The 26,102-nt window shown below is 62.0% G+C and overlaps 2 protein-coding genes across 18 annotated transcripts; one reads left to right on the forward strand and one right to left on the reverse strand.

The window, feature by feature from the left end:
• Positions 1-688: 688 nt before the first annotated feature.
• Positions 689-14,139, forward strand: AGPAT2 (1-acylglycerol-3-phosphate O-acyltransferase 2). The gene is made up of 6 exons (XM_081150744.1): positions 689-1,127; positions 9,647-9,780; positions 10,169-10,344; positions 10,640-10,735; positions 12,601-12,673; positions 13,507-14,139. Exons 1-6 carry the CDS (start codon positions 946-948, stop codon positions 13,680-13,682), a joined length of 837 nt encoding a protein of 278 aa, XP_081006870.1. The 5' UTR covers positions 689-945; the 3' UTR covers positions 13,683-14,139.
• Positions 14,140-14,660: 521 nt separating this feature from the next.
• EGFL7 (EGF like domain multiple 7) lies at positions 14,661-24,336 on the reverse strand. 17 transcript variants are annotated; one of them, XM_081151213.1, is made up of 9 exons: positions 24,154-24,336; positions 22,515-22,605; positions 18,779-18,900; positions 18,466-18,582; positions 17,144-17,259; positions 16,843-16,938; positions 15,865-15,929; positions 15,216-15,339; positions 14,661-14,980 (listed from the first exon to the last, which is right to left on the reverse strand). In XM_081151213.1, the coding sequence occupies exons 3-9, from the start codon at positions 18,856-18,858 to the stop codon at positions 14,958-14,960; spliced, it is 621 nt and encodes a 206-aa protein (XP_081007339.1). In that variant the 5' UTR covers positions 18,859-18,900; positions 22,515-22,605; positions 24,154-24,336; the 3' UTR covers positions 14,661-14,957. The 17 variants fall into 17 exon arrangements, with proteins under 17 accessions (XP_081007339.1, XP_081007351.1, XP_081007338.1 ...); XM_081151225.1 differs by having other exon boundaries at positions 15,177-15,339; XM_081151212.1 differs by having other exon boundaries at positions 15,216-15,357.
• Positions 24,337-26,102: the final 1,766 nt, after the last annotated feature.

The following is a 26,102-nucleotide window of genomic DNA, read 5'->3' on the forward strand; positions in this document are numbered from 1 at the left end:
CTGTCCCCATGGGGATCTCGAGCACCCTGGCAGCCCCCACCCCCAGGGCCAGCACTAACTGCACCGTTGTCATGCCAAGCTGGCAGATCGCCTGAGCTGATGTGAACACAGTCGCCTGATATCTGCCACTGGCCCCGCACCAGGAGCAGCCCGGCGGCACTGCTCCTGGCACCCACTGCCAACACCCTCAGCTCCGCCCAGAAACTCGCCCCATTCCTGTTGCTTCTCCCCCACCCCCCTAAATCCGGTGCGCCCACCAGGACCCTCAGGGCGAGGTCTCCCGAAGGCCAGCTGCGTATCCTTGAAATTGCCCGAGAGGACCCGAAGGGACAGGCTGCCAGTCCAGGTGGCCGCTGGTTACTCAGTGCGGTTCAAGGGTCCATTTGTGCGGCGGCCCCGCTGGCACGGGCGGCCGCCTCCTTGGGCCGTCTTTGGAGCTGTGGTCTGGGCTCGGGGGAAACGGTGGCGGGGGGAGGGGCCGGACGGTGGGGCACACGAGGCAGCGAGGAGGCCCAGATTGTGGGGGACTGGTGCCAGAGTACCAGCAACCCGGCCGCCGAGATGCGAGGGCCGGGAGGGAAGCGCGGCGCCAGAGGCTAGGTGACCCGGCGGGGGAAGGGGGAGTGCCTGGGGCGGGGCCGGGCGGGGCAGATGGCACCGCGTGCAGAGGGCTGGGGCCCGGGCAGGGGGCGGCGCCAGAGCCCAGCGCCGGGGCGGTGGGAGTCGCAGGGCGCGCCGCACCTAGCCGCTTCCCTGGCGCACGCACTCTCCACCCCGGGCCGCCCCGCCCCTCGGTCCTCGCAATAAGGGGCGCGGGCGGGGCGGGGACGAGGGCGAGCCGCCGCCAGCCCGGTAGGTCGGCTCTGCGCCCGCGGCCGGAGCTCAGGCTGGGAGCCCGAGGCCAGCGCCGTCGGGGCTCCGAGGGCGCCGAGCGCGGACCCGGCCATGGAGCTCTGGCCCTGGCTGACGGCGGCGCTGCTGCTGCTGCTGCTGCTCGTGCAGCTGAGCCGCACGGCCAACTTCTACGCCAAGATCAGCCTGTACTGCGCGCTCTGCTTCTCCGTCTCCATCGTGGCCGCCGTGGTCTGCCTGCTGCGCCACGGGGGCCGGACCGTGGAGAACATGAGGCAAGGGGGCCGGGCTGGGGAGGAAGCGCCGGGCCGGGGCGAGGTGCGGGGGGGAAGGGGGGGTTCGGGGGAGCCGCGGCCGCCGCCTGCTTCCGCTTCCCCAACTTTCTTCTCTCCTTTCCCTCCTTCCTGCCCCGCCCGCGCCTCTCCCGGGCTCTCGGGCGGGCGCGCGAGGGGAGAACGCGGCTGGGGAGGCGGACGGGGAGGGACAGGGCTCCCCGGGGACCGGCGTCACAATGTCCCCGCGCCCTTGCCGGAAGGCCACGGCGGGGAGCCGGCACTGACGGATTCCAGCAGGTCTCGGCCTCCGGCGCCGCCGCGTCCCTGCGCCCCGCCGGGGGCGTGCTTCGTGCGGGGTCCTGCGCGGAGGGTGGCTCGGCCGCTTTCCGAGCGGAAGGGGCCTGGGCCGCGCCGGGAGAGGCTCAGTCCCGCCTCCCCGCGGGGAAACCGAGGCCGGGACGGCGCAACACCGCCCCCGCCTGGACTGGGAGCTCGGGCGCTGAGCGGCCCTCTCCTCTCCCCTCCCTCCCGCCTGCCCGGCACCTGGGCCCAGGCTCCCTGGCAGGTTCTTCCTTCCATTTCCTTCCTGTGCTCAGAAAGGTGAGAGGCCCCGCAATAGGGAGAGCGAGGGTTGGCCTTGGGGTCCAGCTTCAGTCCAGGTGAAGGACGGGGATGGTGGCTGGAACTTTCCTCTGGAGGCCTCCCAGGCCCCAGGAGCTTGGTGCTGGGGGGTGAGGGATAGGGTGTGGAGTGGGGACTCAGGCTGGGCTGACTAGAAGAGTTGATGGCCTCTCTGGGTCAGAGGCTGGGGCGGGGGGGGGGGTTGCCAGAGAGGGGGCTCCTCGCCCTTTCACTCTATTTCTGATGTTGGGCATAGCTGTTGCTAACATTTCTTTGTGGGTTTTGCAATAACCTCTTGGCTGTGACCTTATATGGGGACATTGGCCCGAGCCCCCCACCACCCAGTCGTTATTGGGAAGTGGGTGAGGGTTCCTGGCTTTCTGCCATCTCTGCCCTTGCCTGGGGTAGGCTGCTGCTGCCAGGACTGGTCCTCACTGCATGGATCCCCAGGCCCTGTCTACAGGGATTAGTGACTTCCCTTAGCACTGAGATGGCTCTGAGTGGAGGGCCTGGTGGGTGCTCAGTAAGACTGTGCCCCTCTCTCACTCAGAATGGCCCAGGCAGTGTCCTAGGGAGTGTCCCCGGGAGCTAGGCCCAGGTGAGGCCCTTCCACCAGCATTCTTCCAAGCGGAGTGTCCTCTGGGGCGGGCAGGACAGGGCAGGGCCTGTTTCCAGAAAACTGTAGTTCCTCCCAGTTGGACCTGCCACCCCAGGGCAGGAGTGCCCTAGGCTATATGCAACTTTGCTGGCCTGGCCTGAGATTAAGGGCCCGGGACCCTGCAGGGAGCAGGTTCCCAGCCTCAGTCTCCATCCTGGACCTGCTGGGGCTGGGCCTGGAGGTGCAGGAGGAGTGGTGCTGGGTTCAGGGTGATGCCCAGAGCCAGGCCAGGGGCTGGCATGTCTGGTTGTGAGGCACCAGGGGGCCCTGAGGTATAGGCAGGGAGCTGGGCCCAGAACTGGTTTCCAGCAAGAGTGACAGCAGATCCTGGAGGTGACCCTTCCCCTCCCCCACTCTGTGTTATCAGGTGGCCTCTTTATAAGCGGCTTCCTTGTCTTTTCAGAGGCTCCACTGGCTCTTTCAGGAGCAGCCTGGACTTCAAAACTGCTTCCCTGGGGTCAAGTCAGAAGTTTCTGACGCAGCGGTTGGGCCTGGCAGGCTGGCCCTCCAGCGCCACCCTGCCGGGCCTTGGCCTCTGCTGGCCTGGGTGTGTTCTTTTTAGCCCAGGGCCTGGCTTGAGCCCCTAGCCTCACCCGAGATTCTGTTCAACTAGGGTGTCTTCCTTGGGACCCTAGAGGGGCTGATGGTGGTTGGTGGGAGCTCCCTGCCCCCTCCATCTCCAGGGGAGCCCTCAGACTCAGGCTCTGCAAAGGGGCCACTCCGGGACATAAGAGCAGGTGCTGTTTTCACCAGGGAGAAGGTGGGACCCCACAGGGGTGGCTCACAGTGATGACTCCTCAGTGATGGCTGGGGGGAGGGGGGGTGATTGTGAATGTGCTTGGGAGGGATGTGGCTCTAGAGGCTGAGAAATGCAGACAATGGGGACGTGCTGTTGCTGTAGGCGTCTGGTCCAGGGCCTGGGAGGATGGCGGTGGAGGTGTGGGAGGGGCTGAGCAACAGGCTCCCTACCCCTGCATTTGGCCCCTCCTGGGGCCAGACAGGCCAGGTCTGCCCAGTTTGTCCTGGGACCCCTGAGCACCCTGGGTGCCTGGCTCTCTCCAGTCCCGCCCTGACTTTGGAAGGCCTCTCCCTGCTGTGCTCCATGCCAGCCTCCACTTCCATCTCCTGAGCTCCCACTGTGTGCCACAGATGCCTCAGCCTTGGGGGTGGATTATTGTATGTTCCGTTTGGCAGATGAAGCAACTTGAAAATAAGGCCTCCGGGAGGTAGGAGGGGGTTGTTGTCCGGGTCCCAGAGCTAGGACATGGCAGAACCAGGATGCAGACTCACCAAGAGTGACTCCAGAAGGCGTGCTTTCCCTTCTTCCTCCGTGCCCTTCCAGCACTAGGGGCTGGGGGCAGCGCTGTGAGGCTGGAGACCAGGCTTTGGGGAAGCCCTGAGCAATGAGGGGGTGGGGGACGGCGTCCCTGCTCTGCCCCTCCCCTACTTTCCATCTTTCCTCTGAGCAATGGCTCCTTTCTGTGAGCCCCTGGGTGGGCACCCAAGGGGGCCTTTGCTGTTTAGACTTGAATTCTGAGTATACAGGCAACAGTGATGGAAACAGAAGAGCAGAGGCTGACACTGTTCTGACTGGGCTTGGGGGGCTGAGACCAAGGACCCCCTTGGGCTGGTGGTGCCCTGCGTACCACGCTGCTTTCCTTGCCCTGGGAGACAGATGTCCTTATCGCACCCATTGGACAGAAGAAGAAAGTCAAGTCCAGGGAAGCTGTTTGTGTTAGGACAGGGTTCTGCTACAGGATCAGGAAACCCTAATAACACCTGCTTAACCAGAGTTGACTTTTTCATGCATCATAGTAGACCCCAGCTGGGTGGCCTGAGTCCACAGAAAGCTTCCAGCTCCTCTGTCCTGTGGCCCCACTATTCTCAGGGTCCAGCAGGCCACCATTGTGGCAGGACCTCTAGGGATTGGACCACATGCTTCTGCATCCATCCTGTGGCCAGGACCTAGGCAGCATGGCTCTTAGCTGCAAGAGAGGCGGAGCAGTGAAGCATTCGGTCTGTGTAGGCCATGGCCACGCAAAACATGGAGGAGGGGAGAATGGGCCACACAGGCCGGGCGATTTGTCAATGCTGGTCCAGGTTTGAACCCAGAATGGCCAGTCTCTTAGCCAACTCTGCTAAGTGGCTTCGCTGGGGCCTCCCCATTCCCTGAGCAGATCTGGGGCTCTCTGTGCTGCCCTCCTTGGGAGGGCTGCCCCCCAGTTAGCGCCGCCACATCCTTGGCTCTGGGGTCTGGCTGAGGGCTGGCACACCTTGGCCAGAATAGCTACCCAGATCTCCTGGGGCCACCTATCCCGAATCCAGGGGCTACGGGCAAAGGTTAGCAGGTAGCCTGGCCTTGAACTGCAGTCCCAGCTACCTGGAGCTGGGGCCAGCTAGGGGAGGAGTGGGCTGGCCGAGGGGAGGGATCTACTTTCATTTACTTTGGATTCTTTCCTGCCCATGTCATTGTCATCACAGCGCTGTTTATGGAAGCTCCCAGGGTGCCCACAGGTTTCATGGAGCTCAGTCCCTCTACACACTTCCCATTTCACTGGCAAGTGGAAGTTTAGAGAGTTCAAGTGCATTGCCTAAGGTCACAGCTGGTGAGAAGGGAGTCAGGATCCAAATATGCGTCTGACCTAGAGCTTGAGAGGGGCCCAGGTGTCCTTGGGCTGAGCACAGATGGTCCAAGAAGGTTGGCTGCTGGGATCCCAACCTGAGCTCCCATGGGCCCTTGAAGAGTCTGTGCTGTTCACAGCACCTATCAGAGGTTCAGTGGTAGACTCCTGAAAAAGACCCAAGAAGGGCCAGAATGTCCCCTCTGTTCGAGGAGCTGGCTACTCCTGCAGGCAGTAGGAAAGGGCCTTCTCTGGGGGGCCACCGCCTTGCCTGGAAAGCTCACTCCAGTCACCCTTCAGGAAGCCATCAGCAGTGCTTCTAGAACACTGTGCTGGGCACCCAACCTATCCTCTGGACACTTGGGCTTCAGGCTACCTTGGCTTCACCCCTTCAGTGGCCTCCCCTAGGGACACAGTGTTGTTAAGTTGGGGGCTGAAGAATGTGGGACAGCCACCAGAGCTGTGTGACCATGTCCAGGGCCAGCACTGCTGACACCTGCCCCAAGCTTTGGGGCAATGGAGGGCTGCAACTCAGGAAAAGACCTGGGCTGGGCTGGGATAGCCTGGAGATGACAGTTGCTTTGAGGTTCCAGCTAGGAGAGAGACCGCCACTTCCCGCTTTGCCAGCTTTGCTGACAGGTTGAGTAGAGGTAATAGAGCCCCAGGGGGCTCAGAAGGAGTTTCTGGAGTCTTGCACTTCTGAACCCTTGCAATTCCTGAGCCTCTACCCCACTCCCAGGTTAAGAGGTAGGTTCTGGCCCCTCCTGGCTTCCCTGCTGTGTGACCTTGGTCAAGTCACTTAACTCTGCTGAGTCTTAACTTCCTCATCTGCAGGGTGGGTATAATGAATGTATGGACCTTGTGGGGTTATTGTCAGCAAAATGATGGTTCTTGTGGAGCTCTTAGTGCACAGTAGGTGTTCAGCAGATGTCAGCCATAGGGGCTGATCCTACCACCTGGCTTTCTCTGCCTGGTGTCCAGTGCCTGGTGGCACATGGTGGGCACTCAAAAATGTCTGCTGATAGCAGGGGCCTCTGCAGAGCTCAGTTTGCTTCCTGTCTTCGAGGAAACACTATTAAAATGATAATACATACTTCCCCACCACATTTACAGAAAACCTTGAAAACGGATGGGACATTGGGAGAAGGAGACATGGGCCCCCACCTGTATGTGGCCTGTGGAGAATGGCTTGTCCCAAGGACACCTGTGGCCTTTCCCACTCCCAGGATGCACCTTGCTTTCAAAGCTCACTGCAGTCACCCCGTGGTGGTTTTTAGTTTGTGAGAGTGTAATTATTTGTAGAAGTGTCAGGAGCATGCTGCCGTGGGAGCCCCATCTCCTGCAGCCCCTGGGGCAGCCCCACTGTCTGTGTCCCTCCTGAGCCTTTGGTCCTGGCAGCACCTCCTGGCCCTGGCTGGGGCGGAGAGGCGGGGAACAGGCGAGAGGACCCTGCTCTGCCCTTGCCGATGGAGGTTGATAAGTATCTTTCCTAGTTCAAAACTTAAATTAGACGTGAAAAGAAATACAAAAGGAAAACAGAGAAAGCCGTGGAGAGGATGGTGGGCTGGCTGCAGCACAACACGAATGTACCGAATGTCGCCGAACTGGATCCTGAAAACTGGTGAACAAAATCTTACGTTAAGTGTACAGTGGTGCCTCGGTTTTCAAATGTCCGTTGGCAAACATTTCGGGTCATGAACACCCTAAACCCGGGAGTAAGCGCTTCGGTTCTCGAACTCGCCTCGGAAGCCGAACATGCCACGTGGCTTCCGCTGAGCGCAAGGTCCTGCGGCCCGGCTGTCGGCTGTGGATCCCTCGGTTTTCCAACGTTTCAGAACTCGAACGGTCTTCCGGAGCGGATCACATTTGGAAACCGAGGTACCACTATATTATACAAGTTTAAAAACAAAAAGGCAGCCGGCAAATCCCACTAGCAGGGGCACCACTGTCCGATCCCCGCTTGGCCTGAGGGTTTCCCTGTGCAGCTGGAAGGGAGAGCAGGCGGTCCTAATTGCCATCGGGAGTCATAGAAGCAGAAGGCAGCCCCCCCCCCCACTGTAAATAAACGCAGCTCTGTGCTGTCACTTTCCTGCTGCAGCAGGCTGTGAAGTGGACCCTAGTTTATCCCACCTCTCCCTCCTGGGACAGGTGTCTCCAGATTTTCCTAATTCAGATCACACTTGGATGTCCCTGCCCGCCCATGACAACCTTCCTCCGAGCAAAGGGACTATTTATTATTGATTTGAGAGTCATTGATTGGCTGCCTCCTGCACGCCCCCTGCTGGGGATCGAGCCCACAACCCGGGCATGTGCCCGGACCTGGAATCGAACCGCGATCTCCTGGTTCACTGAGCCACGCGGCTGGGCCAAAGGAATGACTTCAGGGCATTTGCAGGATGCTGCCAGCCTGCTCTCCATGGGCATCTGTGGCTGACTCCCGCTTCTGCCAGCATCCCTGGAGGCCGTTTCCTAATGCCTCCTGTTACAGCTGTTTATCTGCGCCGATCTGGAGGGTGAAGAAAGGCACCCTTGTTTTGATTGGCATTTGTTCACTTGTGAGTGAGGTAGGACTCTTTCCATGTTTGTTGGACATTTGCGTTTTTTCTTTTTGTAAATTGCCTGCTCGTCGTGTTCTGTCCTTGTTCCCTTCAGTCCTCACAGGGACCCGAGAAACTGCCTTTTGCAGGTGAGAAAACAGGCTCCAGAGGTGAACAAGCCAGGCAGTTCTCCCAGCGACTATCCAGGGCCTGCAGCCTGGCCCAGCCCCTGATCGGGGGGGACAAATGGGCAGGTCCGGCCTGAGCCGGCTGAGGCTGGTGGCCCTGAGGAGAAAGACCCCGGCTGATCTAACCCAGAGCAGCCCAGGGCCGACCACTGTGCCTTCCTGAGACTTAGTTGCCCCATCTGCAACATCAGGCAATGAGAATTGCTTGCTCTCCCCACGGGAGTTAGGTTCTGTGAGAGGTACAGCTAGTTAAGAGTCTGTCTGTCAGACACAGAAGGACAAATCCTGTTCGCCCCGCTCTGATGAGGTCCCCAGAGGAGTCAAATCCGGAGACAGAAAGTAGATGGTGGTTGCCAGGGCTGGGGTAGGGGTGGGGATTGAGTGTTTAATGGGGACAGAGTGTCAGTTTGGGAAGATGGAAAGTCCTGGAGGTGATGGTGGTGGCTGCAATGTGAATGTACCTAATGCCACTGAGCTGTGCACTTAGACATGGTGGAGACGGTCAATGTTAGATGTGTTTTACTACAATTAAAACCCGAGCCTGGCTTTGGGGCAAAGGGCCCTGCTGTGTAAGAGCCAGCTCTCAATAACCTCCTGCAGAGAGTGGGAAATCCCTCCTACCCTCAGGGCGGCTGACCTGGGGGCTGGGGGGGCATGGTCACAGGAATCATCTGGGAGAATGGGACAGGAACCCTTGGGTCAATGGGTGGCATATTCCTAGCACCCTGCCATCCACAGGGGATGGGAAGGACCCGGGGACCCTGCAGGGAGCCACAGAGCAGTGAGCTCATGCCTTGGCTCTGTCACACCAAGGGCTGGCCCCTAAAGGACACCTGTCCTGTCCCAGGTATGAGCAAAGCGGCCCTGCAGAGCAGGGGGCCGAGGCCGCCCTTCCTCCCTGCGTTCTTTGCAACCAGCCAGCCACCTGCAGACACAGTTCCTATGGGCAGTTAGAGCGCAGAGAACACAGGTGCCCCCTGCATATACCCATTCACGGCATCCATCTAGTACTGCTCAGACGAGCCCCCTCAAGTTCCCGGGTGTCCCAGGGCAGCCTCCTGCAGGACGGGGCCTGGAGGGGCCATGGGCTTCCAAGTCAGGAGTCCCAGGCCCATGTGCATCCTGACTCCACAGCTTTCTTTCCCTGTGACTGTGGGCGAGTCCTTTGACTTTCCCAGGCCTGCGTCTTCCTCTGTGAAAAGGAGACCTGGCCCTCCTCTGCAGGCTGGGGGTGAGGAGTGAGGGGGTGTGGCCTGGGTGTGCCTGGCCACGTGGGTGCCCCCAGTGCTGGGTCTCCGATCATTTCAGTTTCAGAAGCAACTTTAGCTCCTTGCACAGGTCTCCACTAGATACCAATGCTTACTTCCTGGTGTGGCGCTACCTTGAAGGGACAGTCACTTCCTGACTGGGTCTCCTCCCCTAGAGTATGTGGGTGGGGGGCCCAGCCTCTGTAGGGGTGCAGGGACCTCTCTTCCAGGTTGGGTCCTTCAGTGGCTGACATGGGTGAAAACCAGACCCAGCCTGTCCCTCTGGCTCTCGGCCTCCGCCCCCTTTCCAGCTGGGTCCTCATTTGGCTGAGCAAGCAGGGGGGTGTGGGCTGAGGGCCAGGTGGCACAGTCAGGCCCCTGGAATGCAGACAGGGAAGCAGGCGCCCTCCCCTTTGCTGGGCATCTGCCCCCAGGGGCTTGGCTCCCTTCTGTCTGGCTGCTGTCGTGGGAGGCAGGGCAGCCCTCATGGTCTCCTTGAGGGACAGGACCTGAAGGCTCTGGAGGGGAAGGCGAGTTAGGATCACATGGCCAGCCCACAAAAGAGTGAGTAGGGGTCTTGTCTCTGCTGTATCTCTGCACCACAACCCAGCGGGCCCTCTGCTCACTGGCACCGTCTCTCCTCTTAGCATCATCAGCTGGTTCGTCCGGTGCTTCAAGTACGCATACAACCTTCGCTTTGATGTAAAGGGACGCCAGAAGCTGGGGGTGGACCACCCCTGTGTCATCATCTCCAACCACCAGAGCATCCTGGACATGATGGGTAGGCTGGGGTCTGGCGGGAAGGTGGGGAGGCTGCTGCTTCAGGGAGGTGGAGGGGGGCCCAGATGAGCTGGCAGGTGAGGGGCTGACACAGGCCAGGGGACCTGTCCTCCAGCCACAGGCCTCGAACTGGGTAATGGGCGACAGGACTGTGTTTTTCATTGGTCCCTCCACTCACCGGTAGCTGGGAGCTCTGTCAGCACCCCTTTTTAGGCAGGAAACAGACTCAGAGGCCAAATGACTTGCCCAGGTAGCCAGTGGGAAGGCGTGACTCTGCCCAAGCCTGTTGGTGGTCAGGGCACAGGCCGGCTCCCTCCTCCTTGGGGAAGTGGCCCCAGGCTCTGAACCAACCGTCCCCTTCCCCCCCACCCTGGTGACCATGGCGACAGGCCTCATGGAGATCCTCCCCAAGCGCTGCGTGCAGATCGCCAAGCGGGAGCTGCTGTTCATGGGGCCCGTGGGCTTGATCATGTACCTCGGGGGCGTCTTCTTCATCAACCGGCAGCGCGCCAGTACCGCCATGACCGTGATGGCCGAAGTGGGCGAGCGCATGACCAGGGACAACGTGAGTGCCGGGGCCTGGGACCCGCTTGGCACGCGAACCTTCATGCTCTGTCTTGGTGGGAAAGGGGGGGTGTCAGAGCAGCCCCACAGTGCGACCTCCTTTGGGCATAAAAATCACATCATCGGTGCATGTCTGCTAACTGCGCACAGAAAAGCGGGGCGCAGGGCCTCACTGTTGGCGACAGTGGTCTCCACTGAGAAATGGGCTCAGGAGGGGAGGGTGCGCGGCCTCCCCTGGGGCTCTGCTTTCCCCCACCCCACGCCCTTCTCACAGTTGGCTCCTTTCTCCTCTGCAGCTCAAAGTGTGGATCTACCCTGAGGGCACACGAAACGACAATGGGGATCTGCTGCCTTTCAAGAAAGGTGCCTTCTACCTGGCGGTCCAGGCCCAGGTGTGCAGGGGCCTCACCTTCTCACCTTCCTGGGGTGGTCGGGGGAGCCGGGAAGCTGGTCCAGGTCGGCTTCGGGCTGACGGTAACCACCAGGTTAGGCTGGAGCCTCTGGTGCTCAGGGACCACCTCCTACTGGGCAGGTGGCAGGGCCTCACGACCCCTCCAGCCGGGCCCTGACCTGCTGAGGAGGGTCCTTTGGGCCCCGTCACCCACTTTGAGTGTTGAGGCTGTGCCTGCTCAGGCTCAATGACCAGCTGGGACAACACTGGTGCCCGCTGTACCTGCGCCTGGAGCTCCCAGCTGGCCAGACGAGGGCCCCACAGAGTTGGGCTTTGTAGATGAGGCGGCGGCCGCAGGCCTGGTGGCCAAGCTTGCTCGCGGGAAGGCGGTGCTGAGTGCTCGTTCGCGCCCCCAGCATCTCTGGCTGGGGTGGATTTTGGGAGTGGGCAGTGGGCGTGGATGAACAGGACCTAAGGCGGGGGACCGGCTCAGGCCAGAGCTGGAGCTGGGCCTGGATGGAATGAGATTTGGGCTCTGCTGTGGGTGGGACCTTCTACTTTTCTGGTCCTTGAATTCCAAGGGTACGGTTTGTCTCAGAGGTGACCTGGGTCTGGGGGTGATGCCAGGAGAGGCTGGAGGTGTATACAGCTTCCAGCATCCAGAGGGCGGGGTCTCCTGGTGGGTGAAGGGCACCCTGACCCACCCCTGCCCTGTGCTGGGGGGATTCGTGTAGGGAAACTATAGTTGGAGTCAGGAGAGGGCTCTCACTCTGCCCCATTGGGGTCCGTCCCGGCGGGCGTGGCGGCCTTTCTCCTGTCTTCCACCTGTGACAGGTGGCCTCTAGCGCCCCCTAGTTCTGGTCCTGAGCAAGTTCAGGTAAGCCTAGCCAAAGGCCTGAACTAATGCACTGGGGATGCAGGAGCTGGCAGGCAGGTGGCGGAGCCCCCGGCTGGGGGCTGGAGCCTGGGCTCTGATCCCAGCCCTGTCCAAGCAAGGCCCTCCCACCTTCTGGACCTGTGGCCCCTCTAGCCAGGAGGTGGAGGGCACCCTGCCATGTGCCTGGGGCTAATGTCACTTCCCTTTGCTGGTGGCATGGGGGAGGGGTTGTGGGAGAGGAGATGGCAGTGGTGGGTAGCAGCAGCCTCAGCCAGGAGACTGGACATCATTTCCTGTCATCTCCCCTCCTCCTGCCTCCTCCCTTGCCCCCCACCCCACACCTACCTCCGTCTCCCCTCCAGGACCTGCTAGACTATAGCCTCCCTGGGTTCTCAGCCTGCCCCCCAGTCCTCTGCTGGTGCCCGGGGAGAGGCTCCTTAACCACAGAGTTAATGATTAGCCCCAGCACCGTCTCCAACATTGCAGTCATCATTGGACTTGACCCTGGTGTTTTCCAGGAATACAAGCAGGCCCTGCCCCCTCCCCTGGCTACTGCTGCCCTCAGCCTTCCCTGGATAGGGGAGAAATTGGGAAGAGAGGGTGGGTGGGAAGACCTCAGGAACTTTCTCCAGCTACACTGGACAGGGCCCTGCCCCCCTAGGTAATCTTAGGATCCAGTGGGGGACACAGATGTGAATCAGATGGACATGCCAACCTAGGAAGGCTTCCTGGAGGAGGTGATGCTTGAGTGAAGGTGTATAGGATGAGTTTATGGCACTCTGGGCCACCCAACCCATAAAGGATGCCCCAGGCCCAGGGGTTCAGCGTGTGGAAGGGCTAAGATAGGACAGGGTTCCTGTCTGGCAGCCATGGGTGCTGTGGGGAACCCCAAGGCGAGACAGGCAGGTGGTAAGGCAGGGCTGCCCAGGATTGGTGGTCTGGGGGTGAATGTGGTTATCCTCAGGATGCTCATGTCTCCCTGTGCACAGGTGCCCATCCTCCCCGTCGTGTATTCCAGCTTCTCTTCCTTCTACAACCCCAAGACGAAGCTCTTTACCTCAGGTAATGCCATGTGCACATGGTCTGTCTCGGCCTGTCACTGCGGTGCCCAGGCCCCTAACAGAATATATTTCCCCTTGCTGGTGGTTACTCTAGGCTAGACCCTTGCCCCAGAGTGACCATTCGGGGGAGGGAGGAAGGAGAGGAAGGAATGAATGAATCTAGAGTCTTGGCCAGGAGCTGAGAGGAATGGTAGTGGGCCATTTCCTAGGTAAGAAAACTGAGGCAGGCTCCCAGCAGCTGGGTCGGGTCCCAGAGTTCACACACATAGGTCCACGCTGTGCACACAGCTCAGGGGGTTTGACATGGGTGGCTCCTGTGCTGAGGGGGTGCATCCAGGCCCAACTCCCAGGGGCAGCAGCCTCCCAGGCACCCCCACACCCACAGGCGACAGAGCTAGGGGCCTCTGCCCTTCCTTCCAGACCCAGCACCTGGTACCCAGGCAGGAAGGTGGGGTCCAAGGTTGAAGGGCAGCAGGGGAGAAGCCAAGCCCTCCACCCATATTTGGGACCCCAATGGCAGTGGAATGAGGGCACATTCTGGGGGAAGAGGTGTCCTGTGCCTTGGGTGGTGCTTAGAGGGGAGGGCACACTTGTCCAAACCCTGAGTGTGCACTTAGGAGCTATGTGTGATTGTGTCAGTTATTGTCGGCTAAAAACCAACCACCTGAGACCAGGGGGCTCCGCAGGGAAGGTGGGTCATGGCCAAGGGGGAGGGGGAGAGAGTTCAGCTGGCACTGGGGTGAGGAGAGGCCACAGCGTGAGAGTCAGGGCAGCAGGCATGGGTGGGGCCCTTGGGCCCCCAGGATACTGATGCCTGCCCCCTTCCCCCAACAGGAACGATCAAGGTGGAGGTCCTGGATGCCATCCCCACCAGCGGCCTCACTGTGGATGACATCCCCAAGCTCATGGACACCTGCCACCAAGCCATGAGGACCACCTTCCTCCACTTGTCCAAAACCCACCAGGAGAATGGGGCCACTGCGGGGCCTAGTGCCCAGCCAGCCCAGTAGTCAAGGCCTGCGGTCAGGCAGGACCTAGAGGGGGACAAGGGGTAGGACCTGGCTAGAGAATGGACAGAGGGATCCCACCCAGCCCTGCCTTGGCTGCCAAACATCACTGTGTACCACTCCTGTGGCTCGACGACTTTCATTTGGGCTCCAGAAGCAAGGGGCCCCTTCCTGTCACTGGCCTCGGATCCAGGCTGCTGATGTCCCTGCAGTTAGCCGGAACCTCCCCAAACTCCGGGGGCAGGGCCCCCCATCCACCCTGTGCCTCCAGGATCTGGTGTAGGAGCAGGCCTGGGGCCCCGAACAAAGGGCCTGAGCAGACTCCCAGCCGCGGCCTGCATCAGGCTGTGGGAGGGGCGGGTTCTAGGAGCCAGGTCCATACCCCTGCGGCCTTGGGGAGTGAATACTGAATCAGTACTGCACGTGGTTGTTTTTTATAAATGAACTCTTGGAAGTGCCTGGTGAGCTGTGGTCACTCCGAGGGTGGGCAGGGCTGCCTCAGGGAAACAGGACAGCTCAGCCTGGGCAGCACATGGAGGTCTTCTGGGCTGCCTGTGCCTCCTCCCTGGGGGCCAGAGAGGGAGCCCCCAAAACCCCCCAACCCCTCAGGGGCTGGGACCACGGTCATCCTATATTTCTTCCAACAGGTAGGGTTGAAAGAGGGCAGCCGTTGTGCCCGGAGGTCTGGCAGGCACTGGGGAAGGGGGCTGAAGATTTGCTCTTTGGGCACAGTTAGGGGTGGGGCCACGTTGTTACCAGGAGGAAGCTGTCTCTGGCCAGTGTCACTTCCCCAGAAACGGCCCCCCATAGCCCCTTTTGGAGGGGGGACCAAGACCCTACCTAGGGGAGCCCAGTTCGGCTGGAGCCCCTTCCAGCCCTGTGGTTACACCCTTTTCTCCCACCAGCCAGCACATGGTGGTGGGCCTGGGGGAGGCCCGTCAGCTTCTGAGTGCTCCCTACAATCCATCCACAGACACAGTGCCTCTTCAAGTCTCATTTTATTCTGACAAAAGTCAGGGGTGGGTCTCCCCCAGCTAACACACTGCCCAGTCAGTGGTCCCAGCCCAGGCTCTGGGCTGGGAGCTGTCGTACCATCCCTTGGCAGGGGCCCACCAGGGTACAGGGGCTGAATTCACGCAGGAGGACCCCTCAGCCCACCCGGCCCTGTTTCTTCGGTGAGGAGAGGTGGGGTAACCCTGCCTTGGCTCACAGCCCCCTTCTGCCCTGCCCAATGGGGTGGGGGTACAGTGCAGAGCTCAGGGGGAGAAGACACGCCTGTCACAGCTCCTTCTTGCAGGAACCTATGGGTGGATGGGGGCTGAGGTCAGAGGTCACTGCTCCCACCACCTGTCAGTTCAGCCAGATGTGCCCCCTCAGCCTTGTTGCCCAGCCCCACCCTCTGGCCTCTCTGGGCACTGACTGGCCCTAACTCAGGGCAGCTCAGGCTACTGGGGGGCATGGTTGGTGGGGAGGTCGGCATGGAGACCAGGCACTCACAGGACCCCAGCTGCTCCTCCAGGAAGGAGATCTGCTCACTCAGAGAGTCGATGCGGTCTAGCTGCTGGAAGGAGTGGGCCAGGAAGCTGCTGGGGTCGGGAAGCCCATGCTCCAGGGCCCGCGAGGCCAGGCTGTGCAGGGGGGCCAGCACCAGCTGCAGCTTCTGCAGGGCAGGCAGAGGCTGGTGGGTTTGGGCCTGGGTCACCCTCTGTCCCACAACGTTTTAAGGAAAACTATTGTGGCCAGCAAGGGCTCTGCCGACCCCTAGACACAGCTCTAGCTGCAGGGCCCTGGGTATCCACCAGAGGGAGCTGCTGGCCAGGAGAGCCAGAGGCTGGTGAGCACAGGCAGGGCCAGCAGGGCCCATGGTCCCTGAGGACAAGCGTCTTGGGTCGTCAGGCCAGTGGCCCACAGGGGCACTCTGTCCCCTCAGGGGGTGAGCTGGACCTGGGTTCAGGTTCTCTGTGTGGTGTGAGGGGACAGGGCTGAGCTCTCAGCCCCTCCTGCCATGGGGTCCCAGTCATCTCCCGCTGCCCCTGCCCAGCATGGAACCCAGGCCAGGGGCGCTCTGGGCTGAGTATCAGGGAAGCCTCCCCCAGGGACCCCTGCTGAACACCAGAGCCGACAGGAAACAGTGGGGGCAGGGGGGGGGCGGGCCAAGGCCCCTGGTCCCCCGCCCAGGCCTCACCTGCTCCAGCACGTCCACCCTTGACCGTAGCCTCTGCACTTCCTCCTTCACCTCCCTGTCCACTCCTGGGGAGATGCGGGTGCTAAGTCAGGGGTCCTGGCCAGCACCCCACCCTCTGCCCAGGCGTGCTGAGCCCCTCCCCTCATCCTCGGCTCCCACTGTCCACCAGGGCCGGCCTGGAGGTGTGGGAGGTGGCCGTGCCCGCTCAGTACACCCTGGGTAGCAGCTCTGGGCACACACAGCCCCACCCTCGCTAGCCCCTTGGTACACGGTCCCTGTCGAGCTGAGGGGTGTCCCCGCCGTGTTGAGGGGTCCCCGCTGAGTTCCATGACGTGCTCTTGGTGCCGGGCTGCTGACGGCGCATTATTACTCACGGTACGAGTTTGAAGTGTCACAGCGCGTACCAAAAGTAATAATGTCCCGTCGCCAGCGGAGGTGCGGCGTCTCCAGGCTGCCGGGGCAGGGACACAGGACTCCCAGGGTGGGACCTTCCTCCACTCTCTGGCTGAGATGAGGCCTCCCCCCCCAGCAATCCTCCCCACAGAACCCAAGAGAAACGGCCACCCCCCCTTCTGCTGAGAAAAAGCCCACTTCTGCCCAGGTTGGGGCTGGCCCATAGCCCAGGGTGGCTGCCCTCTGGTGCCCCACATGCCCAGAACCCAGGCCCTGCCCCACCTGTCCCCCAGGTGCAGCAGCAAGGTGGGCAAGTGGGGAGTTTACCTCTGGGAGGGTCTGGGGCCACCCTGGGGGTCCCTCTCCTGGGCAGGCAGGGCGCCCCATTTGCAGACGGGCTGTGCCCCTCCCGACACTGGCACCAGTAACTACCCGCAGTGTTGACACAGAGCTGGGAGCAGCTGCCCCCTCCAGCACAGCATTCATCCATGTATGTGGGAAAAGGGGTGTCAGGAAGGGAGCAGTGAACCCCCTCAAGACGGACCTGTCAGAGGGTGTCTTGGGGAGGGCGGAACCCAGCCTTACCTGTCTGGCAGCTATCTCCCTGCCATCCCGCAGGGCAACGGCAGCGTCCTGGCTGGACACAGCTCCCTCCATTTTGGCATGGTGGCTGGCATACAGCTGTGGGTGGGGGAGGGCTGTCACCAACTCAGAAGGGTCCCCAGGGCCCTGCAGGAGTGAATGGCAGCCGGGAAAGCAGCAAAGAGGTGCTGGGCTCAGGTTTTGAGAGAAGCAGCAGGTGCTTCGCCCGGGTCTGGACAGCGGGGTGGACTGTTGCCTAACCGGCCACTGTTTTTACTAACAAGTGGCGCCGCGGGGCCCTCACCTGCTCTGCAGGCCCTGGGGACCCCACCGGTCCTCTTCCAGCCGGGGCAGCAGGCATAGTGAGGCCTGGGGGGCGCCAGCCCAGGGCTCCGGCGGTAGGCCGTCTTGTAGATGGTCCTGTGTGGGAAGGGGCAGCTCAGAGGGGTCCGACCCTGACCGGGTGGCCTCACTGGGTGCCCCAAGGTCTCCTGGGCTCAGGTCAGGCTTTCCCTAGACATGCCCAGTGAGGTGCCCCTAACCTCCCCATCCACCTGCCTTCCTGGTCCTAAGCCCTCCACAAGCTACACAAACAGTCTCCCCCAGAGTGGACAAGATCACCCAAGTATGTCCCCAGAGGGCCTCTTGCCCAAGGGACAGCAGCAGCTTAGGGTCACTGCACAACCCATCTCCCTGCTCTGTGCTAGTGCTGAGTGGGACCTCAAGGCTTGGCAGGAAGCCCTGGCTGTACCTAGCACAGAGGCAGGGGTGGTCCCAAGATCCAGACGTGCCACCCAGTGGAGCCTCCTATTGTAGGGGTGGGGATCTAGGCCCTAAGCTGAAATCGACAGAACTGGGCTGGTGTCCCCAGTTTGCTGAGGGCGCTCTCGTACACCAGTACTTGTCAAACCACCGTTCAGGAACCTCTGAGACTTGGACCCTGAGTCACTCCCCTGAGCAGGTGGAGCTCATGAATGGGGGTCTTAATTACAGAGCCCTCCTCGGCCCCCCAGGCTCAGGGGGAGACAGTGTTTCTGAATGTTCTGGCTGGGAAAGGAGACTGAGCCGCTGTGCGCGCGGGAACAAGGGCTCTACCCCATGCTGGGCATGTCTCAGGGTCCCCAGAAGGTCTTAGAGAACCTTACAGAAAATAAGATGCTTTTAAGGCACATCTCCATGGCTGAGAAACGGAAGTGCATGCCATTCACACGGACACAGGCTGAAGGGACATCCTGGTGGGGGACAGAGATACAACCTCCATCTGTGACCATGGGGGCTGTCAAGGGAAGAGGAGTACCCACTGGAGCCCTGAGGGCAGGACCAGGAGGAAGGAGGCAGGCATCATCCCAGGTGGGTAGAACCTGAAGCCAGTGATGCCCCAAAATGGAGGGAGACAGAAAGGATGGAGGACCCTTCTAAAAATGAGGGTGGGGAGCAGATGAGTGAGGACTGACGTTCGAGGTCACCGCGGTACCATCATGACCACGTTCAAGCAGGCATCAGTCTGCTACCAGTTCGAATGTGGCCTTAGCGAGCCTTCCTACTGCTCTGGGCCTCAGTTTCCCATCTTGAGGTAAACTGCCCTCCTGGGCCCCAGGGTCCATGTGTGGCGGGTGGGGCACTCACCGGTATGTGCTGCAGACTCGGTGCCCATCGCAGGTGGTGAGGAAGGGCTGGTACACACGCTGCACAAAGGACTCGGACACAGGGCCCTGGGGAACCCCGACGGCACACACCCTGCGGCTAGAGGTGAGGGGGCAGTGAGTCAGCCAGGGACTCCCAGAGCCAGGACCCTCCCAGCCCTAGAACCCAAGGAAGCTGAGAACCTGGGGAAGGGGCTTCTCAATGTCACTGGGGAAAGACTCTCAGCAGGAGCCACAAGTAAGAGCCACAGCCCCGGAAGTATGGGGGCTGCCCGGGGGAGGGGTTGAGGGCTCACCCAGGCCTGTAGACATGCTCCGTGCCGCCCGCTGCCAGCACCAGGAACCACACCAGGAGCAGCTCCCTGCAGCCCCACATGTCCCGTGTCTGCAGGTGGGACGGCCTTCTCCTCAGGGTGGCCTGGAGCACAAGGCATGGCGCTGTAGGTCCCGCTGCAGATTCCCCATCAAGCCCATGCTCCTGGTAGAGATAGTGCCCTTCCCACAGCCCTTCCCAGCCAGATATAGCCCACCCACACGCCACAGAAGGGCAATGTCTGGGGCCCAGGAACAGAACAGTGCCCTTGCTTGGGGCGAGAGGCACCCTGCCCCTGGTGGTCTTGCGCTGGGTGGACATGGAAAGCACCTGGAGCTCCAGGGCAGTTCACTGAGGCAGGTAGGGGCCCAGGGCACACCTGGATCAGCTCTCCATCACCAGCAGGGTTCAGCTCATCCTTGTCATGGTAGGGCAAGGGCACCCCTGCACCCCAATCTCAGCCTGCACATGGGGGGTTAGGGGCAGGGCTGGATCCCAGCCCAGCTGCTTGGCCCTTCTGGCCTCCAGTGTCGTCAGTTTGGGAAGCCAGCCACGGGTAATGTGGGAGGCCATCTAGGGTGTGGGCACTTGGCATGCAGAAGATGTTCTGGCCCTTGGAGGGGGTGGGGAGCCTGCATTTAGGAGGGGGGCTCCTACGCTGGGGACTGAACCAGTGTGGAGTATCGTGCAAACAGCCTCCAGGGCTCACAGTCAGCAGCCCACTGGGCACCCACCTGGCAAGGGACTGAAGCAGCACCTGCCCGCCCCCTCTCCCCCCCCACTGGTGGAATTAATGGCCATTCCTCTCCGGTTGGGGATGGGAACCAGGGAGGCCTGGAGAGGACTCCTGGGAATGTGAGAAGCCAAGCCCAGAATTAATGTTCTGCAACATGCCCAGGGGACTGGAGGGGTGGTCTGCACAGTACCGGGGAGCAGGGAGATGCTGTCTGTGAGCCAGGGCCTGGGGAGCTCCCTGCTCCCATGCTCCTGCTGTGTCACCTGAGGCCCCCAAGGAGCTAGGGTTCCCCCACCTGCCCTGGGGACTGTCCTGGGCCCTGCAGGGCCTCCAGTAGGAAAGGGCACCGAAGGAAGCTGAAATGTGTGTTGATGGGGGGTAGAGTCAGAGTAAGGTAGTCCCCTTCTCTGGGACTCAATTTCCTCAAAGACACCACTGGGGTCTCAGAGGCACTTCTTTTGGCTCTGCCAATCAGTCCCATAAACTGTTACTGAGCCCTCCACACCCACCAAGCCAGACTGTGAGGGGAGGGATGCCATGTCTGGTCCGTATAGTCACTCAGCTGGGAGCTCACTCCATGCTCTTGCCCACCTGGGAGGGGTGGAAAGGCAGCTGGAGGAGGGTCCTTCCTGCACCTCCTGTTCTCTGTGGGCCCCGAGGGGTGGGGAGGGGGCAGCTGAGGTGTCAGGGCTTAGTTTGGGGGCAGGGACCAGTCAGGGCAGTGGGAAGATGAACCCTGGGAGCAGCACACTGTGAGGGGGCAGGCCTGCTGATTCAGGTCAGAATTGAAATGGTGGGGACAGGTGGCACTGGGGAGTAGGCCCTGGGAAGGCAGCGGTGGGCAGGCAAGTTCAGCGGCTGAGTTGGGCAGGGCCATGCCAGGGTTCGAGAGACCCTGTGCTCGTCTCCCCCTGATGTAACAGCCTTCTGCAGACACCCATTCCAGCAGCTACCCTACTTATTCAAGCTGTTTATCGAGGGAGGGATCGTGCTTTAGAAAAGAAGAAATTTTTGAAAGTCATGCCTTCCCCCTGGGCCAGAGGAAGCTGATGGCGCTGCCCAGCCTGTGCTGGGCTGGCAGAATCTCATTTCCCTTTGGTGTTGCAGCCCTGCTGGGGCCGGACAGCCAGGGCAGAGGTGGCCCCAAGCCTCCAGGTCCTAAGCAATAGTGTCCCGAGTGTCAGCGCGAGCCCTGCCCACCACCTTCCCTCCTACCTGCCTGGCCTACATCCCGAAGCCCTCACCCACAAACCCCCACCCGGGGAGGCTGGGCCTGCAGAGGGAGGGGCCTGACTCTGATTCAGGGAGATGGTCCTGGGTCGCCCCTTCCACGGGGTGGGGGTGGGGTGGGGGGGGTGTGTGCTTTGCACTTTAGGGCCCACGGAGGTGGAGTGAGACGACAAGACTGACCCACTGGGGTTGCGCACTCTCCACCGCCCGTCCCACGCCTCCCCTTCTCCCCGTACGGTCGGCTTCTTGGGGGGTGGGAGTGAGAGTGGGGTGGCACCCCCCGCCCGCAGACTGCCCAGCTGGCCTGGGCTTCAGGGTGCGGGGCCTGTGAGGCACTGAGTCAGGCCCTGGAGGACTTGCAGGGCCCCGATGGAGGATGAGGGGCTGCGGCGCCCCCCCACCCGCGCCCCCGCGCGGACTGGCAGGGGCGCCCGTCACCAGCAGGGGGCGCCCTTTCCTAAGGCCGCTGGGCCCATTCTGCAGACCCAGTCGCAGGACCCGGGGCCCGGGCGGGAGGTCGAGTTTCCGAGCGGTGGCGCCCGGTGCCCCCCGGCCCGCTCACCTCTCGGCTCCTCGCAGTCGCTCGGCGTCCCCCCCAGCGTCGCGCGCGGCGATGTCCCCGACCTCCCCTACCCCCCGCCCCAGCGGCGAACGGCCCCCGCCCTCGGCTCCCCCCCGGAGCCCCCGGCCGGGCGCCCGGCTCCCTCCGCACTCACCGCCCGATCCGCGCGCGCACGCGCCGCCGCCGCCACCACCGCGCCGAGGGGCCCCGGCCCCGCCCCGCCCCGGCCCCGCCCCACCTGGCCGGCTTCGGCCCCGCCCCGGGTGAGCTCGGAGCCCCCCGTCCGCCAGCCCGCCCGCACGCCCCATTGCGCAGATGGGGAAACTGAGGCCCCGCAGGGGACCGTGCCCCCCGGGTCGGGCAGTGAGTCAGCTGGAACCCGGTATTCCTGGCGCACGGCGGCCTCTAAGCGCCGCCGCCTCTCCCGAGCCGATCGAGTCCCCGCAGCGGGACGCATGGCTGCAGAGGACGCAGGACTGAGACGCAGGCCAGGTACCTGGAGGCCGCATGGAGAGCCACACTGGCCAGGGTTGGCTAGCTCTCAAGGACCCCTCCGCCACAGGGCTGAGCACCAACACGGTGGCCAGGCCACTAGGCTAAAGCTGACTGCGCTCTGCAGCCACGCGTGGGGTGGACATCATGACCCCCGAGGCCCGGAGACCCCCTTATTCCCCAGAGATCACATAGCTAGGTCCCAGTGTGACACCAAGACTCCAGCTTCTGCAGTGTGCCAGGTTAGCACCCCTTTGGTTCAGGACAGTCAGGACCACCTCTGAGTGCTCCTCAGGCCCCCAGGGAGCAACCCCCCAACCCTACGTCACCACTGGGGACTCCTGGGCCAGTCTTTTCTTCTCGGCTCCTGTTTCACATTTATAACTGGGTTAGAGCAGCCCCACATGGCAGAGTGGCCAGGAGCAGCAGTGCCCAAGGAGAGACAGTAGCCTGCACAGCTGGAACCGGGGCCGCGTGCCCTACCTGGGAACTGGTATCATTTTGGTCATTTTTGTACCATGATTATTACAGTCCTCACTGTGCGGGGGGCTCTGGGCCTGCCTCCTTCCGCAGTTTCTGCCCTCAAACTCAAGCCCCGGCCCTGGTCACCTAAATGTGTGTACACATGTAAGACATTCCCAGGCTCAGCCTGGTCCCCTGCTGTTGCCCTGAGTCCCTGGGGCTTGTTGTGGGACTTACCTGGAGAAGGGGGATCCGTCATGCCCCAGACACTGGTGGCAGCTGCTCTTCTGGGTGATGAGGGCCACCCGTGCCTTCCCTGTGCTGGGGTCTGCAGGTCAGAAACAGTGTGGGTTAGCGCACAGCCTTGGTCACCCCGATGTCCAGGGGCTGGGAACGGGGACACTGCGGGACCTCAGACCCTCCACCCCATGATGGCCCAAGCTGAAGGGCCTCCCAGATCTGCCTGCAGCCTGGAGGCAGACAGGGTTTCCTGTTGTCAAATGAGCTGTTGCCTCTTCCCCTGGGGTCCCTGGGACGGAAATTCGCTGTGTAGGCAGCCCAAAATTTCTCTGCAAAGCCCGGATGTGGGTGAGGGTCCTGCAGGTTCCCAAGGAGGGAAGGGCCCTCTTGTAGAGCCAGCAGCTGTGGGACGTCTAGCTTGGGTCTCATTTGGTGCATGGTAGCTGATGGGAGGGAGGGGACTCAGGTAGCTGGATAGGAGTCCCCAGAAAGAGGTCTCTCCTTCCTGCCCTTCAGCTGCCAATGCCCTGGACCAGAGGGCCCTGGAAGCCCCTGGCAGCTGGTCTGAGGGCAGCAGGGACTGCTGCTGCTGGCTGTCTATAACTGTGTAGGGGTCCTGCACTGGGCTTTAGATCTCCTGGCCCCCAAACCCAAGCAGGGAAGCCCTCGTCCAGCCCCAAGCAGTAAAAAGTTAAGAGCTAGCCCTAGGGGGACTCTGAGGGAGAGCTTTCCCCTGCCCCCATCCTGTCCCTGAAGCTGCGGGTCACTTGGCCCTTTGACCTCCTGTCTGAGCAGAAAGGGCAGCCCGGAGAGCTGGGTCAGCTTGTCCTTCCTCTGCCTCACCTTCTGCTTCCTCATCTAAAACATGGGCAGTCCTCAGACAGTCAGACTGCTGGTGTGGATGCCAGACTACCGAGACTACAGGCGGCCAGGGCTGGGAAGGCCCCCACTTCAGCTTGGGGCTTTGGGTGGGGACTTGGGCTGCTCTGGGTGGGGCAGAGAGAGGAAAGACAGGGCTTCCCCCAGGGTCCAAGGGAGGCCAACAAAGTGCCCACACCACACTGCACCAAGCTGACCCTCTGCCTGAGGACCCCGAGGCCAGGCCAACTGAGCGGGGGCTCCTCCTGTTCCCCAGTTCAGTGCCCCAACGGGCACACCTCATCCTGGCTGCAGATTTAGCTTTGGCATTCCCATCTCCCCGGGAGTGCTCACCCACCCTTAAGGGATGCCCTCAGGACGCCTGGGTCTGAGGAGGGGTGAGGGGTGAGCTGAGCTGAGCTGGGCTTTTTCCGGAAGCAGAGCCAGAAGGAGGGGAGCCAGGGGAAGGGCACCAGCTGCACGTGCCTTCTCCTTCCAGAGTCACAGCGGCTGCCAGGCCACCCAGGGGTAAGCGTTGGAGTCGTTCAGGCCAAACCAGAATCCAGACTGGGCCACCCACCAGTGGGCACCCTTAGCCTAGGGACTGAGTGTCCTCTGCAGTGACGATGGGACCAATAGAGAGGACAATGAGATGGCACCAGAGAGCAGTCTGGAGCACAGGCGAGCTCAGCCAACAGGTGCAGTGGTCAGGGGGAGCCTAGGGGTGCTCACCCCACTCTGCCCGCTTCCTGCCCTTCCAAGGCCATTCCCGCCATACCTGATGCTGCCTGGGCCCCGGCTGGGCCATGGCCACCACCACTGCCTCCTCGGCCCGGGGTGCACCCACCCCTCGCCAGCGCCAGCACTGTGAGGCACCCTCTGAGGCCGCCTGCTGACCTGCCTGCTGGAGCCTCCACCTGGGCTGTGCATGCTGGACAGCGGCGAGGGGCAGGGAGGCTCCACACGGGCGAGGAAGGGCGGCTTTTTATGCTCCCTCCGTGTAAATCGGGATTGGGATGGGCCCTTCCAGGCCGGACTTCCTGTGTGTGTTCTCCGCTGATAACGGGATCTGTCAGCACACAAACAGGAGGCTGAGGGCCTGCTGGGGGGCCGTCGAGGGAGGGGCCTGGCTGAGCTGCAGGAGGGGTGGGGGACCTGTCCCCCCTGCTTCAAAGTCTAACCCTGAAGCAGCCAGAGACCATGCTCTGGACAACCACAGCCCGCCTGGTGACCCAGGACCCAGCTGGTCCCACGAGGTGCGATGGAGGACGTGGCTAGCCTCAGGGCCTTCCCAGTGCCGTGCGTCCACCAGGCTTGTGGGACCACAGGCCACATTAGAGTGACTTCACAGAATGGACCCTTGATTCTGTGACCCTGGACTCTCCCCCAGGGCATGCAGCGGCACCCCGATGTGTGTGCCGGGAGTAGGAGCACAGACAGAGAGAGCTGGGGAAGGGCAAGGAGGCTGGGTGGTCTGAGAACAGCCTGTTCTATGGGCCCTTGGAGCCCAGAGTGGCGGGGGTGGGGTGGGGTGTTGACAGGCAGGGGAAGACATCAGCTCAGGGCCTTCTCTAGGTCCCCCCTGGAAAGGGCTGCTCCTGGGGCACTGAGCCCCCTGCTCCTGGAGGTGTGCTAACCGGGTGAGAGCCCAGCCTCCCTGCATGGGCTGTTCTCCTGGGTGCAGCATGTTCCCTGGCTCTCCTCTGTCCCTCGGCCTCCGGCAGGCTGAGAGGTGCAGGGGCGGGGGTGGGAGTGGAGGAATGCAGGAGACTTTAGGTGGCCAAAGGGGGTGCTTCCTCAGATTGGTGGGTGGTCCAGCCCCCAGGTCTGGCCCTCAGGTTCCTCATTTAGGAGATGCTGGGGCCTTGCAGGCCGAGCATCAGTGACTGTAACGGTGGATGACGGATGTCCAAGGGGAGCTGGGCAGGTGCTGAGGACCTGCCCAGACCACACAGTCAGCCAAGGGCCTCTGGGAGAGCCGGGCCAAGCCAAAGCATGGCTGTCCTTGGGCACGAGCCCTGCTCTGAGCCTGGCCTTGAGCCTCTCCACTCAACCGCACCTCCCCCCAGCCCAATGTCCTGGCCAAGAGGGAGGTGGGAGCCAAGAGGGAGTTTGGGAAATTCCCCACTGGAATGCTGAGAGCAAGAGGGGGTCTCAGCCACCCTTGGCAGGTCTCAGCAGTTAGCAGGGACCTGCTCCCCTCCACACCCTCATGGCCAGGAAGAATGGGCACAGGCCTGCAGTCAGGGTTCTGGGGCTCCTCCTCTCTGGGTCTCAGCTTCCCTATATGTTCCAGGGGGATGAGAGAGGTGCTGGCCACCAGGGTTGTTATGACAGCCCAGGTTCCTGGGACTCAGGTGCTGTTGGTCTGAGTGGTGAGAGGGCCTGAGGTGTGGTGTCTCCTGCCCTGAGGTTGGATCTGGCAGGCAGAACCTTCCACCCCCCCAATCTCTTCCCTCCAGCCCACAGCAGCCACACTCTGGGCACCCCTTTACCTCACTCAGGCCCCTTTGCTCTCCCACCTGAGGGCCCACTTGCCCAGAAGGGCTGGGGTGTTCTGCCAGGGGTACTTGCCAGAGTGCAAGGCCAAGTTGGGCTTTGCCCTCCCTCCCAAGGGGTACCTTACCACCCAGACCCCAGACCCTGGGTGGAAGAAGCAGCAGACATCAGGGGATCCATCCCTTTCTGTGTACTGTCAGGGAAACTGAGGCCTAGAGAGGGGAGGGA

Source organism: Miniopterus schreibersii (assembly GCF_964146895.1).
Source record: "Miniopterus schreibersii genome assembly, chromosome: 11".
Lineage (NCBI taxonomy): Eukaryota > Metazoa > Chordata > Mammalia > Chiroptera > Miniopteridae > Miniopterus > Miniopterus schreibersii.

Coding starts and splice junctions, on each gene's coding strand:
- AGPAT2 (XM_081150744.1), top strand. CDS start 946: ATGGAGCTCTGGCCCTGGCTGACGGCGGCGCTGCTGCTGCTGCTGCTG. Junction 10,736..12,600: donor ACCTGGCGGTCCAGGCCCAG/GTGTGCAGGGGC, acceptor CCCTGTGCACAG/GTGCCCATCCTCCCCGTCGT. Junction 12,674..13,506: donor GACGAAGCTCTTTACCTCAG/GTAATGCCATGT, acceptor TTCCCCCAACAG/GAACGATCAAGGTGGAGGTC.
- EGFL7 (XM_081151209.1), bottom strand. CDS start 18,858: ATGTGGGGCTGCAGGGAGCTGCTCCTGGTGTGGTTCCTGGTGCTGGCA. Junction 18,583..18,778: donor GAGCATGTCTACAGGCCTGG/GTGAGCCCTCAA, acceptor CCTCACCTCTAG/CCGCAGGGTGTGTGCCGTCG. Junction 17,260..18,465: donor CGAGTCTGCAGCACATACCG/GTGAGTGCCCCA, acceptor CTTCCCACACAG/GACCATCTACAAGACGGCCT.